At 39.9% G+C, this 20,587-nt stretch overlaps 1 protein-coding gene across 1 annotated transcript in view; it reads right to left on the bottom strand.

Annotated features, from left to right (window-relative positions):
- Positions 1-20,587, bottom strand: part of itgav (integrin, alpha V) — an 81,506-nt gene that overhangs the window by 36,054 nt on the left and 24,865 nt on the right. The window contains exons 7-19 of the mRNA XM_044366219.1: positions 18,404-18,526; positions 16,164-16,208; positions 13,438-13,481; positions 13,097-13,153; positions 10,192-10,244; positions 9,272-9,347; positions 6,432-6,561; positions 6,151-6,248; positions 4,292-4,385; positions 4,131-4,176; positions 2,656-2,763; positions 1,572-1,627; positions 1,247-1,401 (exon numbers count right to left, since the gene is read on the bottom strand). Coding sequence (XP_044222154.1) covers positions 1,247-1,401; positions 1,572-1,627; positions 2,656-2,763; positions 4,131-4,176; positions 4,292-4,385; positions 6,151-6,248; positions 6,432-6,561; positions 9,272-9,347; positions 10,192-10,244; positions 13,097-13,153; positions 13,438-13,481; positions 16,164-16,208; positions 18,404-18,526 — 1,085 coding nt within the window. The remainder of the gene's footprint in view (positions 1-1,246; positions 1,402-1,571; positions 1,628-2,655; positions 2,764-4,130; positions 4,177-4,291; positions 4,386-6,150; positions 6,249-6,431; positions 6,562-9,271; positions 9,348-10,191; positions 10,245-13,096; positions 13,154-13,437; positions 13,482-16,163; positions 16,209-18,403; positions 18,527-20,587) is intronic.

Below are 20,587 nucleotides of genomic sequence, written 5' to 3'. Positions count from 1 at the left end.
GGAGGTGATAATCTTAATTCAAAACTGCATTGCTTACATGGGGTAGCAGTCAGCTTCCTTTCTGTCAATCAATGAAATACTGAGAAATCATTATCAGGAATGTGTGTGACATCACCTGCATTTTCATGTGCAAGTGTTAGAGCTGATGGAGTATAAATTGCAAACTTAACAAGGATCTGCTCATCAAAACATTGCTCAATAGCACCACCTGAGGTCAAAAACTCCACAGGGTACATTTAAAGGGAAATTTTGCCACACTTTATGTGAATGTCCAATCATGCATGCTATATTGACCGAGAAAGCTGTTTTCCTGCTTGTGGAGCCATGCCAGCAGTGCCCACATATACCAGGATGTACTGTGCATGAGCTTCTGAGGCCCAAAGACTCTGGCTTAAATACATATGGTTGAATATCCAAGTCAGCCAAAACACTGTAAAATGTATCCTTGTCCATGACATCTTGTGCACTCATATTTTGGGATACCATTTTCGCTTTTAGAAAAGTTGTTAAGTTTGCAATACAAGCAAAGAGAGCAAGGAAGTTTTGTGTTTGAGCAGCATCTAGAGCACACCCCCTGACTACCTAGAGGTGGCTGAAATAGATTGTTCCTTGCCCCCTAGTACGACACTGTAGTGACACAGTGTGGCACAGAGAACACCAGCAACAACTGCAGGCATTTTTTTCACACTATATCCCTAATTCGGATAGCCAGAGATAAGGTTGAAAATCTACGAAATGATCCTTAAATATATTTTTCTTTGCGTTTGTATTTATAGTTATGTAGATATTATCTTTAATAATATTTTGGAATCCTATGCAAAAATGTTTGTTTATATTATTAAACACAAATATCAGCTGTAGTATTATCAGATTTATTGTATCGACCCAAAGAAAAGCAGTATCAGTGTCGGTATCATTCATATGTTTTCATTACCATGTGAAGTTTTAGGTAGATGCAGGAGCCTCCTTGAACACAAAACATGGTCCAATTCACAACTGCATTAACATGAGATGCAACACAAAGACATGAGCTGTTAACTGTGAAGGATTAAGCATCACAAGTAACTTTCAACTTTCTGTAGGTTGATCTGCATCTCATACTGAAATCAGTCTGTTATTAGTGGGCTGCAACATCCAAATTGCCTGCACAGTAAATACGATTTTAAAGAAAATTCTGTGTAACTCAGTTTTCTCACTTGACGGTGTGTTGAGTTTCTTTCATCCTAAAATGTTTGTGTTTCCTTACTCTCAGGAAGACGTGCTGCTCCTCACAGGCTGGGACTTTGCCGTTCGACACTGTCATGTTCTTGGAGTACTGAAAGGTGCGACTGAACAGGAAAAGTACGCGTTTAGTTGCCTCCTTTTGCTTTAGACGGTCCAATATGAGGTCTACACGAAAATCTGGAGAGGACATAGATGGTTATGACAGAGAGGAGGAGTTAATGCAGTGGTCTTACAGCTTCATATATAAGTAAGTGTGTGTGTGTGTTAGTGTGTGTAATTCTAAAGTAAAGCATTTCTTGTTATGATGAAGACAGAAGCTGGCAGGTAGCAGGTGGTGTCTGACTCACTGAGAGAGGCTGGAGCTCCCTGGCCACTAGCCTTCAGACAGTACTTCACCTTAAAACTAGAAAACACACACAGTTAGTTACAACACTAATCTGTGAAAAGGAGAGAAGTCAGCTTTATATGATATGACCGATTTCATCAATGCATAGTATAAATTTTGTACAAAACAGTAATTGTTTAAAGGATACATTTACCATATTAAAGTCCATCTTAAAACAAAAGCCAGGTGCCCCTATGGCATGGAAACAAGTTTTGCTTTTTGTATGGACTTTGGATCACCAAAGTTATTACATTTCATCCTGAGGGGAACATGGATATCTGATCCACATTTTATAGCAATCCATCCCATAGTTGAGATATTTCACTCATGGTGGCACTAGAGGAAATGTCTTCATCCTCTGGGGTCCATGAATGTCTGTACAAAGGTTCATGACAATCCATCCAATAGTCATTGACATATTTCAGCCTGGACTTAATTGGTGGACTGAAAAACAAACTGACACTGCCTTCTCTAGAGCCATACAGGAAACAAGGCTTAAAACATTTTAACCAGGTGGCAGTATCTATGGTCACAGTCACCATGGGCTTTGGACAAGGATTCATTAATATGATTACAGTAATCCTACTGCTTCAGTCCTGACTGGCAGCCTTGTCTTCTTCAGTTTGACTGTGGAAGAGGTTAAAGACATGATCGCCTTTTAAGCCCATTCCTGTTTGCTACTGCTCTAGAACCCTAAAATTAAAATGTCTGCTAATCTTCAGACCATGAACCAACAACCATGTGTAAGTGCCCACATCATGTTTCTCTTTTTGCAGATGATATCTTTATCTTTTTGTAAATTGCCTAATGCTTCAGTACACTCCTCCCGTCTGTTCCTATCAACATAAGCAAACATGGTGACATACAAACACCTGATTCACTGTGGAAGCCAATATCACGATAAGTGAATTAACTGATCAGCACCAAATGGAATTTGACTATTCTTTAATGGTAAACCGAAAGACTGATGTTGAGAATTATGGGATGCAGTTATGGATAGAATAGACCAAATGTGGGCGTCTAATGTGAAATATGTGAGAACTCACCACGATACAGGTGTGCTGGTACCAGGAAGTGTGCAGGTCTTTTCCTCTGGGTTGATGATCTGAGGTGTTATGTCTAACGTGGCATTCACACTGATCACTGGACGGGCTCTGACACACACACACACACACACACACACACACACACACACACACACACACACACACACACACACACACACACACACACACACACACACACACACACACACACACACACACACACACACACACACACACACACACACACACACACACAGGTCAGTGAGAGGATGCTATGAGTGCTTGTAAGTTTGTGTGTGTCAGTCAGATGTACGAGTGTTCACAACAGTGTTATTTATGTGTGAGCACAAGATGAGTCACTATAAATCATTCTGCACCATGCAGCCCGTTCACAACACAGACAATTAAATTCAGCTCATCAAGTTTTACTCAGAATAAACTTGAAGAAGTCAGTTTTTAACCCTCCTTCATTTTTAGCACTGACAGTGCAGTGAGAGGACAGGCTCTGTAGAGACAGCCTCTCCTTATAGCATCAATGTTGAAATCTTTCATTCAGCTGTGGAAAGTGATTTATTTTGACTTATAAAAAGGAATACTTTGTTAGTTTCAATTTTAGTCGGACTTTGAACAAGATTATTTTGTGTATAAGGATATATGTCTATGTGTAATCATTTCTACTTTTATCCAGCCACTCTGCTGTCACAGCGACACTTTCCCTGTCTGGAGTCTTTATCCTGCACACACTCACATGTGTACAGCCGATTAGAAACCTGATTACATGTATACATGGACAATAAATCATGTTTCTCAAACCTAATTACAGTAAATATATACAACAGAAATGCTGCACAATGTAAGTGTATCAATTCATATCAAACAAAAGCTTAAATACTAATCCCCACAAAACACATGTTGACATTGTTGGACATAGAGATCCACATAATTTGAAAAATTATTATGTGACACAAAAATTATGTTACATAATAATATCACCAACATCTAACATCACCTTTGTTTCATTTTTTTACCGTTCAGCTTTGTGAGTAAAATAATCCTTTAAATATGTTAAAAGAAATGTTGATGATGAGTTGTTGATTTTATTATTTTTAATTATAACACAATAGTTGTAACTTAACCACATATTAATGTAGATCTCCACCAAACATTTATTAGGATATAATTAACTGCAGTGGTAAAGCTGCATTAGGAAATGCAGGGGAACACAATTCTGTATTCAAAGGGTTAAATTTGTGCTAATAGCATCCATAAAGTCAGTAGGAGAAAACTGAATGAAAACAGCAGCTCTTTGATATCAGAGGTGGCCTTCCTCATTAAACTCCTCAGCTTCCATGAGCAGCATCAGAGACACGCACACAGCCACAGCGGGGGAGGCAGCATGCGCGCGCGCGCGCGCGCACACACACACACACACACACACACACACACACACACAGTATGATTTAGAATTTTATTACCTGTATAAAACCGCTTTGTCTGCTCCGAACACTCCCACTATTAAATCTGTAAGACAGAGACACAGATCAGCTATTTTCACAGCAGCAGTACAAACATTCTTTTGATCCCTGCTGTGCTTTTGCATATGTATGTATGTGTGTGTGTGAGTGTGTGCGTGTACCTGGATATCCATTCTGGTCTATGTCAGTATTTCCAGTCATGGAGTATCCAAAGCTAGCAGGCATGTAGCTGGACGCCCACTTCCCCTGCAAGACCTGAATCAACACACAACATGCTAACAATAAATTTGAGTAATGTTTTGGGTCTTGTTTTTTGTAGTTTTGAAATTCTTTCCTATTGGATATAATAATAATTTATTCTCTAATGTCATTGGGAAGATGTGGGGAAATCCTTATGTGCAGCATTATGAGTGACATTCACAGAGTTTAACTCTGTTATCGAAATCCAGTTACGTGAATGTGAAGACAAAACATGAACACAGCCATGTTAGCATGCTGATGTTATCATTTAGCCAGAGCAAAGCTGCTAGCCTGTAGGCTCCTAGTCTTGTTTAAAGATGCATAATGATGACAGCCTTGCAAGGTTTAAAAGGAGGTCTAATAATATGATGTTTCAGTCTTTTTTTTTGTCTTTCTACATTTTGCAGGAAAATAAATAGATTAAAACCCTGAATCATCCCTAAACTTGAAAACTAAGATTTTATGTTTTGGCCATATCACTCAGGCCTAGTTGACATTAAAATGTGATACCACACATGAAAATGTTCCAGAGTTACAGAGTGAGATACATTTAGCACCTGAATTTACTGAGATGTCTGAATGCAAACAAAGGCTCTATTTACACCTGGCATTAAAATGCCTCTTGGGTGAGACGCATTGAGAACTGATCACTCAGACCAAATTTGGAGGTGGTTTGGGCTGCATTTGGCAACATTCTTCTAGCAGTGTGTACGCAATGTGTCGTGGGCCACATTGAGGGACCACCTACTCAAATGACGTCCTCTACTTTCCAGCAGACTAGGCATGGGAATTGCATTGCTTCCTCCCGGTCCATGAACCCTCCATCCAAAGCTGTGTTCAACTTCTTTAATAACAGGATATACAAAGGCATGTGAAATAAAAAAACAAAATCCACTTCCTGTTTTCTCCCGTTCCCCTAACCCATTTTCCTCTACAAATCGGCAACTGGAATAGAAATTAAACCAAAACCAGAAAATAACTTGTTTTCCGTTTGTCTGTCTAAAAAAATATTTTAGAAGCTAAACATTAAACTGTTTCCCCTGGATAGTTTCCTCTGTCAAGTTGATAACTACAGTTTTTTGTATTGCTGCACTGCTCGAAATAATGGAGCTCAGGATTTATCAGGAGGACGGCTGCTTTACTCCAAACAATTTCACTGTATGAATCTGGACTGTGTGTGTGTAACAGCTAACCTTTTGGATGTGAAGAACAACAAAGAACATTAATTAACATTAGATCCTGACATATCCTGTTGGCGTGTCGGGAAATTTAAATAATCAATAAAGTTACGCTGCTGTGTCTCATGCATAAATGCGCACAGCGTTTCTCAATGGGAAGATGCAGCTGCGGGTGGATTGCTGCACATAACTGTTTGTCATATATATATATACATATATATATATATTCATTCAATAGAATTAAATGGGACGGGCATAGGATGGGCATTAGATTTTCATGAGGGGGCACACATATTTGTTTATCCTGTTATCAAAGAAGTTGAACACAGCTTTGGACGGAGGGTACATGGACCCCCGGTCCTCCCACTGGTTAAAAACAACTACAAATTCTTTGTAAGTTTTTAAGTCTTTGCAAAGGGAAAGATGTATGTGTTTATTTCCATATTTAACGGGTAAGTAAGATCTGATCACAAGTGGTCACTTGAGACACATGTGGAGACACATGTGTCACATTAATGCCAGGTGTAAACAGGGCCAAAATGATTATTTGAAGATATTGGATTTGGTTTGATGCGATGTAACGAATGCCTTGCTGTATTTACCTGGGAAGGTGACGGGTCAGGCCCTTGAGGGTGGCCGTTATGAATGTAGACCAAACCGTTGTGATTGGGGCCTCCATAAGGAGCAGAGATGGCCACATCTGGAGACGTGACAGAGAGAAACAGCAATAAAAAACAAGATGTGAGGCAGGGCAGGAATTTTCGAGGTTAGGGTCTGGACCTGGTCAGGATGCAGCTCCTTGCTCAGCAGGAAGCTCTGTGTGTGTGTGTGTGTGTGTGTGCGCACATGCATGGATAGGTTTAGATGTGGTGTCCTCTCATACCGTTGTAGCCATCCATATCCAGGTCTCCCAGCACCGCAATGGCAGAGCCGTATCTGGCGTAGACCTCCGACCCTGTGAGCATCTGGGGTGGATGGAAGGAAAATCCACCTCGACCAAGGTACACAGACACCTGGAGACAGACACACACACACACACACACACAGTAGCCACTCTGAAATAACTGTTTTGTTCTGTTTGGTTGTTTTCAGAGGTTTCAGATGTTACAAAGGTATTATAGCAGAGAATTAGGCCGTATTCAGACCAAATCAGGCGGTGTGGCGAAAATGCCAGTCCTCCCATTCGTTTAAATGGGGGAAGTGAGAGAGAGAGAGAGAGAGAGAGAGAGAGAGAGAGAGAGAGAGAGAGAGAGAGAGAGAGAGAGAGAGAGAGAGAGAGAGAGAGAGAGAGAGAAGCAGTGGTCAAGCGAGCTAGAGAGTGAATGAAGAGAGGGAGCGCTGGTAACGAGAAAGCCAGTGATCAGATCAATAAAATGTTATTTTCTGATTGTTTCATAGCGGTTACTTTCTAGAGCACAAATAAACACACCCACACCCCCACACACCTCTGCTCAACCCTGCCACTGAATGCCACACCACCTGATTTGGTCTGAATACGGCCTTAGACAGTGAAGGACAGACTGGCGGGCAGTTATTCAGTTTGGGCTTTCATTCAAGTTGAAGCTTTTGGTAACACCCTCACCAGTAACAGAAACAAGCACTTTTTTCAGAGTAGTTTTTACTCTCTTGTTGTAATTTTACAGATATGATGAAATGTCTCTTGAACAGAACATTACTGTGGGCAGCATCTTCTGATGTGTAGGAGGTTGTATGGTCTTAAGATTGTTAGTTTAGAGGGACCTCAATATCACACATCTGACAATGAAAGCTTTGGACTGTATCTGTGTCTCTGCTTCCTGTGAATGGAATGAATGTGTGTGATGGTGTGAGTTTATATGCAACTCATGAGCAAATGAGTGCTCATGTATGTTTGTCTCAATACTTATTCATAGAGTTAGGAATCATTATCACAATAAGTTTATACATGCATTTAAAAGGCTCATAAATATTTTCAAGTTACATCAGGACTCCGTTATGATAAGGGATCTGGAATATAAAATCTGCCTAAATATACCACATTATATAGAATTAGTGCTTGTTAGCTTGTCATGAACGAGTGGTGGCATGTGCAGTGAAACCCTTCAATAGCACTGAGCAGTGTAATTTTCCCCCACACCAACCTTACTATTATATAGGGGATCAGAGTATTGCATTGTGGCTATGATGTCATGCTGTTGGGAGTAAAAACTCTGTTGAACTTGCAGCTTATCTGAGTGCCCTTCTGTGTATGTCACCATTGAGTAAGAGACGAAACGTCTGGTTTTAATACCATTTATGGTTGGTATTTTTCAGCAAAAGCCATTGAAAGTATTTATGTTCAGTAATCACCTCTCTACGTCATGTGTTATTTTCAAAGTTAGAGTTCAAATTGCAATTGTTTACTGTTCACTTTCCTACATATAAAATAAAGGTCCCCAGCTGGACATGAACCATGGTTCATGGTCTTAGCATTTCCCAAGCCCAACATGTTAGTATGTTATCTTTTAGTGTGTTAGCATATTAACATTTATGCCTGCAACAACACAGTAACAGCTGTGCTGCGTCACGCTGCTGTGGTATTGCTTGATAGCAGAGCTAACCATTGCCAAACTGTCAAGCCTTATTTTACCGTTTACTGATGGCAGATCAGAGCTACATTAAGAGTACTCCCCTAAATTTAGCACTGCACTGCCATAACATTGTTGAACTCACAATGGACAGCTTTTTAAATAAGGATCAATATAGAAGAACCGGAGATATTATATTTTTTATTCCCTGCACTCTTTTTCAAAACTGGGTGGCTACATTTACCTAAATTAGGGGATGCACGATATTGGATTCTTTGCCGATATCCGATATTTCCAACTCATTGTGGCCAACTGCTGATGCCGATATATGCACTTTTTTTTCCAGCTGACTGAGGAGACCATTATGTATGCAAGCATAGACTGTACTAAGTATGATCAAGAAAGACAATATATGAAGGAAGAATTTAGGAAGACTGGAGTTCAGGAGCTCAGCGTTAAAACTTTAATGAACATGCCAAGTGGGTGGAGCAGTAGAGTTTTCTTTGAGTTTATTAGACAGACAGGATTAATGTGTAGGATCGGAGCACCGAGCCCCGATTAAGGTTAAAGTGGGAAGAAGCAGCTGGTCTGACGGGCAGCTGAGTGAAGTGGAGCCTGCGGAGGAAGCACCTGGACTGTCAGGGTGACACAGTCTGTCAGGGGAAGCACACTCAGGCAGCGTTAGAGAAGGTGACATATCAGCCTCTCATAATTGGCAGAATTCGCCGATGCCAATATTTCATTTTAGAGCTTTTATCGGCCGATATCCATGACGTGCTGATAATATCACACATCCCTACCCACAATGAAACTCGACTACTGACATAACAGCCAGAGATTTGGGTGTGTTATGCTGGTGGTGGCTAATGCAGCATGGAGCTGCTAGCATCCAGCAGAGATGAGGAGCTACAGCCCTGCTAACCTCACTTCTTTCTCACTCCGCACCCCCACATTTTTTCATTTTTATTTTCATATTTGTTCAACCCCAAACAACACTGACTCAAGTGACATCACTTGAAGCAAGTTATCAGATTTCACACAGCTCCCTCTAGAGACACAAAAGACACTACTTTTTTCATACATGCAGTAGTACTCCCCAACACATGGAAACAGTGCTGTAGTAAAACAAAGTGTGTGTGTGTGTGTGTATGTGTGTGTGTGTGTGTGTGTTTCCTACCTGTCCCACCTCCCTCAGTTTGCCATCTGACCCTCTGTCCATGAAGAGAGGAGCTCCAACCAACAGATCAACCAAACTGGCAGACAGATAGATGAAATATGAATAAAGGAATAACACTGTGTGTGTTGTGATCAAATTTAAGATAGATGATTCATCTTTTAATATGCTTTTATAACTAATCTCTGTGATGTTAAAAGCATTCTGTTAGTTTGACAAAAAATAATGGAGCTTTCAACCATATCTCATGGTCTTGCTGTAATGGCCCTTGAGTTAAGACATTTTGTCAAACTACTGTTTGACAGGTCAAGAATGAACTCACACACCATGACATTTCTCACTAATCTGGGTTTGTGTATCCTTTAGGTCTAACACACAACTAGAATTATTTTCGGCCTAACTAAACTCTTGCAAAGTATTTTTTGAATAGTTTGAAACCTGCATTGTTTACATCAGCTTGTTCATTTTTTTTTTTTAACACATTACCAACACTGGCTCTCAGATGCATCAGTCATGATGTCAATGCATGTCCTTGAATATGCAATGGTAGAACATGAGAGACAAGCAGCCTTCTAGTATTCAGCATGGTGTGACATTGTCTCATGCCGTTTCATATTTCTTTTGGTGCTCTGTTCTGATTGGCTCAGTAACTCATCTACAGTGACAAAATGTGACTTTAAATCTTGTTTCACTAGGAGGACACCAAAATTCAAGGGGGCAGAAGGGTGTGTGAGGTGTTACCTAGGAGGTTATAAAACTCCTAATGTCCCTTCAAACTGAGTGCTTGGGAGCTCTTGAAATAAAAAAGACAGGACTCAATTCATCAATTCATTAGACTAGATTCTTATTTAGAAAGGGACTGCTCAGATGGTAACTACAGAGTCAGACAGGGAAAAAGTACAGAAACAGACAAACAGCCTTACCCATCCTTATTAACATCAGTAGCAGCTACTGAGTGTCCAAAGTAGGCAGCCATCTATAAGACACAGAAGAGAAAAATATAAAATACAATAGCTAAAACCATGAGCTTCAAAAGGTCAGATCACTGTTGCAGTCTCAAACATTAAGTTTATCAAATTAAAATCACACATCAAAAAATCTTGTACTGTAAATCCAGTGGAAAGATCTATTTTTCTTTCTATAAAGAACTTAATCGAACGCCGCCCCCTCGAAGTTCTTGATATCATATATTCAGTGACTCAAAATGTTATGTAGAGCTAATGTCTTACGTGTCATGTGTCTCATATCCAATTAAAATCCAGTTGTGATATTACACCTCTGTTTACACTTAGCCACATGTGTGCCTCTCCATGGGCCAGATCTTAAATCTGATTGCAAGCTGTCTCGGTTTTCCTGTGCTACACACAAATCAGGATGGGCACTTTAGCAGTTTAGTTACAACAATATTAAGTGATAATAGCTAGCTAGAGGTCGGGGTTCAGCTGGTAGAGCAGGTCGTACAGTTCCTGGCTCCTCCTGTCCACATGTTGAAGTATCTTTGAAGACATTGAACCCCCAAAATGATCAGGCCAGCTCCTTGCATTGGTGTGTGTGTGTGTGTGTGTGTGTGTGTGTGTGTGTGTGTGTGTGTGTGTGTGTATATGAGTGAATGAATGTAAAGCGCTTTGAATATATACTGTAAATGTAGTCCGTTTAGCTGGCTAAGGAAAGGAAAGTTTATTTTTATATCACATTTTATACATACAAGGGTAATTCAAGGTTCTTGACATAATACATTAAAACAGAAAAACAGCATGAAACATTAAAATGCATATTTAAAAGGAAATCTTTAAAAAAAAAAATCAGATTTGAAATCTGGCTGGTTTGAACAAGAGGATTTCAGCACTTCTTGGATACAATAGCTTTTTTGATATCCAATAGCTATCAGATCCATGTATGCATTGACACTGAATGCTTTGAGAGTATTTTAACTATAATAGAATGACAGGAGTTAGTCATTTCCAAGACACAAAAGAGGCTGATTCAAAAGCACAACCCAATGACTCACATGAGACGGGCATGATGATGTTAAGGAAAATTGATTGAGATAGCCTGAAGGGAAGCTGAGAAGGAGACAAACAGGGTTTTTAAAGAGTGAGAGAAGAGGATGGAAACCTTGAGACATACAGAGAAATATTGAGAGATGGCTGCAACGTGAGAGAGCGCAAGCAGAAAAGAGATTTTGAAAAAGGCTTGAGACAGAGCTTGAAAGAGAAAGGAGAAACAGGAAACAGATAAAAGAGAGGCTGGTGGGTTCAGAGGGCGAGTTATGGAGGACAGACAGGAAAGTGAAAAGGAACTCTTTCATTAACTCTGCTGATAGTAACCTTTATTCCTCCCCAACCTGTTTCAATAGCCTTCTTCCTACTTCTCACAACCCCCACCCACCTCCATCTCACTCACTCTTCTTCTCATCCTTCTGTAATTCTCCTCTATGTCAGTGTTTGGGAAAAGTTGTTTTGAAAAGCTAGAACAGCTAGCAATTTGCAATATCAAGAGAATTCTATGTTTTGACTTCAGTTTACACACTCTTCTAAACCTTGAGAGGTTTCAATTACTAGTGTTCTGACATCATTTGAAAAAAATTACAATTAAAAAAGCATAAGATTAAGGCTGTTTTAATGACTGAAAAGCTGACATGTCATACATTATTTGAAATGTGTGCTTTAGGGAGAACAGGCGCTTACACATATTGTGTTCTATTTGGAAAATAAAAGCAGAGCAGCCAAGTCAAACTTTAAGTTAGAAGTGCTCTTTTTGTTTCACTTATTTCTTTGGTTTCCATCTCTACAATCACAAAGTAAACAATAGAATTACACTGTTCATGTTGGAAAGTAATCTACCAGGAATGTAAACTTTCCTGGCTAACATAGTTAGTTGCCAGAGTACGTTGCTTAAACTTATTTGCTGGATGACCCTACGTTTGTTTGTTTTTTTAGGGGTGGGACTCATTGGGAATCTAAGTTTGTTCGATTCACATTTTTGGTGTCATAATTAGATTCAGAATTGATTCTCAATTCAATATTCAATTGCAATATAGACAATAAGTATTAAGTGGACTTTTTTTATGTGAAAAAGTTATAATACCAATAATAAATATTTTTGAAATATGTCCAGTCTTGTGCTTGTATGAGAATAATCAAATGAAAGTGAAATTTACTGACCACCACCACTGGTTAAATGTCTTTTGTAAGTGACAGTTAGACTATGCTCTGTGTAAGGGGGCTGGTATAGTCTGTCAGGCATGCTTGTTGGATAGACGAATAGTTTAGGAAACCTCCTTCCCCCATACTTTTCCCGCAAGGCACTTTTCATTTTTGACATAACTATTTCTGTCACTTTCTCAGTGTCACAACTGACTGCTATACCATGAATACCTTCTAGGAGAGACGGTCTTAAAATATGCATGCATATCATGTCCCTTCTTCCTCTCTATGCCTTTGAGTGTCACCGTTTGAAACATGTCATGTGAATTTTTAAATTAAAAATGCATACAAACGCTTGTCTTAACTGGATAAGATTACTCTAATGTGTGTGCACTTTACACCCCTGCACTGTGCCCTAGTGTCTCTGTTTCGCTTTTTTTCATTCCATCAACATAACGTATAATCATTTATTTTTCTGGAATCTGACTGTCTGGAATCTGTGATTGAAAGATAAGAATCACAATTGTGTGAAACATTTTTCCGCACCACTAGTTTGCATTTTTCTTTTGTTTTTGAAATTAATATGTGGGCTGTGTTTTTTTCCCCCACACAGTGCTGATATCAGTAAGAATACAGCCTCATGCAGATATGGCTAGCTGTGGCCTATTGTCCTCCAGCTCACCTGAGTTCCTGTGAAGTTGACCATAGACTCCATGTTGAGGCCATTGAAGATGTTCACCTAAAACATCAAATACAACAAGTGAGCTTTACACAAACCACTTCAAGGATTCAGCATTAGCAGTTGCATTACAGTTTTAAAACTGTCGGACCCTGGACTCACAGTACTCTTAGAGTCACTGTCACAAGAGTAAAGTGTTTTCTGCACTGGTCAAACAGTCACCATCCACAATCACTGTTTGACCAGCTACATAGATGACTAGGAGGAGACAGGATATCACCCTGATGTGGTCACATGTGTGCGAGTACAGTATGTGGTGTATACAGGGTACACTTAACACTTACGTAGCCCAGTGCCTTGTCTCCCCTGGGTACTCCAGTCACGTAATCTATGAAGGTGAGAAAATACAGACTTAATTCGGACGAGTTTGGTTAGTATCTAACGCATCTCTATCTGCATTTACATGAAGCATTTAATTAAATAATCACTGAAACAGCCTATTCAGGATAGCATGCAGAGAAGTGCAGTGAGTGTACTGTTGTGCAGTGTAATGCAATGCAATGTAGTTTAGTGCAGTGCAGTCTAGTACAGTGCAGTGTAGTTTAGTGCAGGGCATTTTAGCGCAGTGTAGTTTGGTACAGTGCAGTGTAGTGTAGTTTTGTGCAATGTAGTGTAGATAGATAGTTTATTTGTCCTCAAGGAGGAAATTCTTTTCCACAGCAATGTGCATCCTTTGGATTAAACCAGCTCCCGTAGCCAGCTGCGCTGTGCATCATGCTCCCTTATACCAGGGTCTGGGTGAATACTCTTTTCCGACTGGCCAGCAGGTGTGTGTTAAAACCATTTATTGTAAATGTTGTTTGGCTCAAGTTTAATCCCCGTTCTAAATTCATCCACTCTCCGACCTGTAATCATAGCAACAATACAGAGTACAGCTGTCAAAGCTTACTCGTTATGAAGTTTTGAAGAATGGGATGCAGCAGAGGAAAAAGAAATGGAGAAAAGAAAGAAACCAAGCAAAAAACGGCACAATGAACTGACACTTTAAGAGCTGGCGGCGGCGAGTAGTGTGGCAAGTTGTTATGACAACGGTAAGCTCTTGCTTCATAACCTTTAGATTTTGTTGGGCCTCCACCATGTGGTCAGACAAAGGCAGGCCTAGCTGTAAACTCTGAAGCCTGACCACGAGGCCGCCTTTGTCCTTTAATCCCTGAAACAAAGGCCAAAAGGCTGCTCACACAGACTACAACTCCCAGCCTGCCCTGCAGTTCACACCTTGAGATCTGGGAGAGCCCCAAACTCTCGATTTTCATTGGCAGAGACACCAACACCCCAGGGAGTTACCTCAGCTGTAAGTACCAGCTGTACAGATATACCCATTGCCTTTCCATTGTTCCTGCAGTGTAGCAGGAAGCTTAGCTTTCCCGGTGAGCCAGTTTACTAAAGGAGGTAGCCAATCTCCTGTGCAAGTGTATTTCCCCCTTCCAAGTTTGAAGATCCTCCCCTTGCTAGACAAGCTGAGACTTCTCCCTGTGTTCAACCGAGCACAATTATCGGATCCAAAGAAGAGACTGCTGTTGCAACCCAGTGCTCTCCTGTTTTGCCTTCAGAAGTAGGAAAAAGTCCCACTTGGGACTGCTGTGTATTGTGCCACCACGAGCAAGAAAGCAGGTTGGGTTATCGGTCAACAGTCCAGACAACATGCCTTACAGACTACCGTCTATACGTGCGCTTTTCTTTGTGACAAAGCAATTACTGCTCTCTCTCCACAGTCGCGGGACTGCACCGCTAGCCAGTGTTTTTTTCTATTTTCTCTTTCCTGTTACTAACCCTGTTTACACACACATTACACATAAACACTTGCACCCCTTTGTACATCTGGTGGGTAGATACCATGAGACACTACGCAAAGAAGGCATCCTGCTGTCCCCCCAACGGGACTCCCACACCCCTTTGAAAGAAACAAAGTGTTTATTTACGTTATTTACCTAATTTATGTGCATTCGTTTCATTTGAGCTCAGTGTGAAAGTCTCTACCATGTTTTACTGTAATTTACAGTCACGCTAGTTTCTCTCCTCTGCGTTTTACCAAAGGCGGGGCTTAGCCCCTCCAAACACACACACACACACACACACACACACACACACACACACACACACACACACACAGAGGAGCAGAGCTTGTTCACTTTCTAGTGAACAAGCTGAAGTAGATAACGTTACTCGAGTTGAGGACAACTACACTCATTACATTACATTACACTGCTGCCGATGGTCCATTTGGGACCATTTTGTCCATATGATCCTGAAGCCATCAAGGCTAACCTCAGTGCCCGGGTCAGACTCATCAAGCCAAGACTCAGTCAAAGCAAAGATATATGCCTCCCTGAACAATGCCTCCATAAGACATTTAGCATGTAGCATGTCCATTTATTTTTCAATAAATGGACATTTAAAGAATGATTGCGGGTAGTGGAGGTTTAAAATGGCGCTGTCTGAGTCTGCAACATACCCTTTCTTACTGACCTCTTCGGACTAGATTTTCTATCGGGTGGGATAGTTTAGTGCAGCGCATTGTAGTGCAGTGCACTGTCATATAGTTTTGTGTGTTGCAGTGCAGTGTAGTGCAGTACAGTGCATTTTAGTGCAGTGCAGTGGAGTATAGTTCAGTGCAGTGCAGTGTAGTGTAGTGTGGGGTAGTGCAGGGCCTGTAGTGTGGTGTAGTGCATTTTAGTGCAATGCATTGTAGTATAGTGTTGTGCACTGCAGTGTAATGCAGTACAGGGCAATGCAGTGTAGTTTAGTGCACTGTAGTGCATTGTAGTGCAGTGCAGTGTAGTTTAGTGCAGTGTAGTGCAGTGCAGTGCATTGTAGTGTAGTGTAGTTCAGTGTAGAGTAGTACAGTGCAGTGTAGTTTAGTGCACTGTAGTGCAGTGCAGTGCAGTTCAGTGTGGTGTTGTACAGTATAGTGCAGTGTAGTGCAGTGTAGTACAGTGTCATGAAGTATGGTGCAGTGTAGTGTAGGAGTAGTAAAAGCATGATCACTAACAACAGCCATCTCTATCCTTACCTTCCTTTCCATCATCGTTGAAGTCTCCAATTGTCACAGAGTATCCTGGTCAACACAGAGATGTGGATTCACTCAGTAAAACTACTTACAACATGTTCCTCAAATAACTCTTATGTTATTTGAATGTTCTTGGAGGGTATAGTCTTAAATAGAACCGACTATATATTGTTCATTTCAAAGAACAATAACAACTGTAGTTTAAATGTTATATACATACATACATACATACATACCTACACACATAAATGTAGATCATGTGTGTTTAAAATGATATAACAGCCAGTCTGTTCTGACAATATTTTGTTCAGTATAAAAGGTAAAGTTTTGCTCAAACATGCATGAAAGTACCAAACTATTGCTGTATTTATATTATAAACATAAAGATAAGATATTTACACTTTAAATAACTTGGTGTGACACTGGATCCAAATTTGAATTTTAAGAAACATGTTTAAAAAATGGTTAAAAGCATAAAGTACAACTTAGCAAATTTTAGACATATTAGAAACTGTCTCTCTTTGGACGCAGCCAAGATATTTATGCATGCTATGATTCTTTCCCATATGTCTTATTGCATCACATGTTGGTGGGGGCAGGCTGGACAAACAGCCATAAAACCTCTTGAGTCCTTATACAAACAAACTCTAAAAACTCTGGACAAAAAGCCAATGCATTTCCATCACTGTAGGGTACTGGAGAAATACAATTTACTGAGCTTTGAGAATTTTAGATTATTCTCAAATTTATGCCTGGTTTATAACATTTTTCAATGGTTTGGCCCCTCCTTCACTACGTGACTTTGTGTATATCCTCGCTCAGTAAATTCTATTAGATCCTCCAGAGTATCCTCTATACAAGATTATACTATGCCATTTCGTTGCACTGCATTTGGGCAATGAGCTTTCTCTGTGAAAGCCACAACTCAGTGGAATGCCCTACCTGATGATATGAACAGCTGCAGTTCCATCAGTATGCTCAAAACCAAATTAAAAAATCTGCTTAAAACTACTCAGCTCTGTAACCTCTCACTCTAAATTTCATCTCATGGTCTTCTCATGAATGCAAATGATCTTGCTTTTAATTCAACAAGCGTACATTATTAATTTCTAGTTGACATTGTGAATGTATGTGATGTGCTATTGTGTGTACCTTTGTATTTTGTGTTATGTGTCCTGTGTGTTTTTTGCTTTGTACTGTTATGTTTTAATTGTGACCTGCCTAAGGGACTGCAGATGAAAATTAGCTATAAGTTAACTCTGATGCGGCACATCAAATGGTAACATTTATGTTTAAACACTGTGCATGGTCCCAGTAACTGCAATACAACAACAAATTTACTTCAGTATTCAAAAATCACACAGCAAAAATGGAATCCCATCTTTTGTTCCACTGAGTCATATATTTTACCTAGGGCTAAATGATTTGAGGACAGTATCTAAATGCAGTTGTTCTGACCATTATTGCATTATTTTCTGTATTCTGTGTATTGGAGACATCTTCCATGTCTTACAGTTTGTTAGGCTCTGTTAATTATGCAAATTATCATTATAAGGGCAATTCTTAAGATTTAAAAAAAAAATGCACTCTTTCAAATTGCTATTTCAATATTAATACCAGACCAAAATTCTGTGATAAATAAAAAAGTTCTCAATTATTATTCAACTTTTTCATTTAGAGAACTATGAAGTAACTTGAATCTTTTTCAAAATATGATATTAAAGAGATTAAAATGAACAACTTAAAGATTGTATGGCTGGATGATTTTCTTTTTCCATCATCTCTGCTTTTTACATCCATGTGGATATTCCCTCACATCAGTCTATAGTCTGAGTCAGTCAAATCAAGTAAGTATCTGACAGTCTTTCTATGCTGACCTGCAGTGGAGGGACAAAGAGGGGATTTTGGAAGATACTAATTTGATTTGATCAAATCAGACTGCTGAAGCATCATACTAGCTTCAGATTAATTTTGGAATGTATTTCAAATCCTGCACAGAATAAGGACTGGGGATTTTTCCCCCTTAACTTCTATTGAAAGCACATTAGGAATACATCTAATGGCCAGTATGAATAAGGAGGAATGATTACAGTGAGCAAACCCAGTTTCAATGTTCATATGAGCACATGACTATTACTTTAAGACAGACTATCTCTACCCTGTCCTCATTAATGCAGCTGTGAGTGGAAATCAAAAAAGGTGAAAGAAAAAGAAAGAAAAGGTGTGTGCAACTATGTGGTTACCTAGGTAACTGTCATCGTACTGGGCGCCGGCTGACTTGGTGGCCAGGGTGTTTCCATAAGGAGTGATGTAATTTTCGTTGAATCTGGTAAAAATCTCAGAGACATCATCGGAAATCAGCTGGCCTGAAGAGAAAGGAGGAGAACATTAGAGAACAGAGCAGAACAAAAAAGAGAACAACTAGAGAAGAACCCAAGGAGAAAACAGAGGTCAACAAAAGAAGGGTGAGAAACAAGGTGACAACTGAAGAAGAAAACCAAGAGAGGACATGATAGAACAAAAGAGAACAAGGAGAAAAACAAGGATAAAAAAAGAGAGGAAAGCAGAAGCGGAGGGAGTACAAAACAAGGAAGAAGAGTAGAACAGTTGAGAACAGAAGAGTGTAAAGAGCAGATAAAGAACATGCGATTTTATGCGAGTATGTTAACCAGTCAATACACTTTTGGTTTAGAAAAACACACACAACTTGTAATTAGATGAGCCACACAGCTTCCACAGGGACAGTGTTAACAACTGACTAATCAGAAACAGAGCTGTGTGTGAGAGTACGTGAGTGTGTGGTTTGTTGCGAGTGTTGACTCAACAGGAAACAATAATTAGGCTAACACACCCCAGGAAGAACCTTGCCATACCGGCAGAGAGAGATGGAGGAAGGAAATGAGTGAGACTGACTCAGTGTTCAGGCTATACAGCCATATTCTGTGTCACACCCTTTAATGTCAGACAGCTAGACAAACATGGATTACAACACACTGCTGATACACACACCCTGTCTAAAGCCTAACCAGCCTGGACATTACCTGCTTATTAAAATCTTAAGGTGGTGATGACGCATGCTTCAGTCCAGTGTGTCCAGTGTCACAACAGCAGAAATAGGATTTTAGATTCTTTTTCTGTACACATCTCCCTAATCCCCACAGGAGGCTGAACCCACAATAACACAACACACCCTGCTCATGCTGATCCAGCAGCATCTAAAACGACCAACACACACCAGCCCCACCAAACAATACTGCCACGTCAGTGATCTGAAGAAAAATACTTCCAACTGCTCTTTAAGACATTTTATATTAGAATCTTTGAGGTTCGTCTATATATATAGACGAATCTGGGTTGCAGACCAAATATAATGCAAGTAAAAAATAATGTAAAAGGATCTCACTTTTTGGGGTGCTTTTTGCCAGGAAATCTGTTGCCCTGACAACTGTCATTTACATTTTCAATTTCTTCTTTAAAAAGATAGCCTACATGGTATCAAGTGTGATATGTACTTTTTGGAATTTATCACACTAAGGCCATATGGTCAAATTTAAATTATTTCAAGGAGACCTATTATGCTTTTCCTTGTTTACATATTTTTATACATAAAATGTTACAATGGTAAATGGTAAATGGACTGTACTTGTATAGTGCCTTTCTAGTCTTCCGACCACTCAAAGCGCTTTTTACACTGCGAATCATTCACTCATTCACACATTCATACGCTGAATGGATACAGGGCCCACCATGCAAGCTCCCAACCTGCCCATCAGAGGAAATCTTATCATTCACACACATTCACACACTGATGGCACAGCAGTGTTGTGCCTGTAGCAGATGACCACAACTGCAGCCACAGCCGCCCCTACAATGTCAGATGTTCATACTAAAAGTGGCCGACGTGTCAAATAATGACGGTAACATATGTAGAAATAATCCTGGGGGGAAAAAGCACCGGCTTCAGACTGCTCTGAACGCTTGGTTTCCAACATTTTTTTCTACTTTCAGCCTGAGCTGACGTCAGTTGGTGATGGATTTCTTTATACGGTCATCTGCTACATGCACAGCACAGGAGTTGCACTGCACCACTAAATTAACATTATGGCATTTTGTCATTGTATTGTTGGTAGTCAGGCTGAGTCATTACTCCAATACATAGCCAAGCAAAGTAAAATAAGTTGTTTACCTGTTGGAGGTGTGCTGGTCGTCTGCAGCTATTCATCAAACATCACCACCACTGTGGCTGCTTCCACTTGTACTGTTCCTCCCTGCATTATTTCTAACTGATCCGCTCAACAAACAGCTCCAAATATCCCCATATATTGTTATTTCGGCCGGTTTTCAGTGCCACAAACGAAGTTCTGCCAATTAAATTTTTAAAATTAAATTAACATTTTTCACTTCCTGTAAATTCTTCACAATAAAAA

Source organism: Thunnus albacares, chromosome 11 (assembly GCF_914725855.1).
Source record: "Thunnus albacares chromosome 11, fThuAlb1.1, whole genome shotgun sequence".
NCBI lineage: Eukaryota > Metazoa > Chordata > Actinopteri > Scombriformes > Scombridae > Thunnus > Thunnus albacares.
This window is presented reverse-complemented; position numbering and strand designations above follow the sequence as displayed.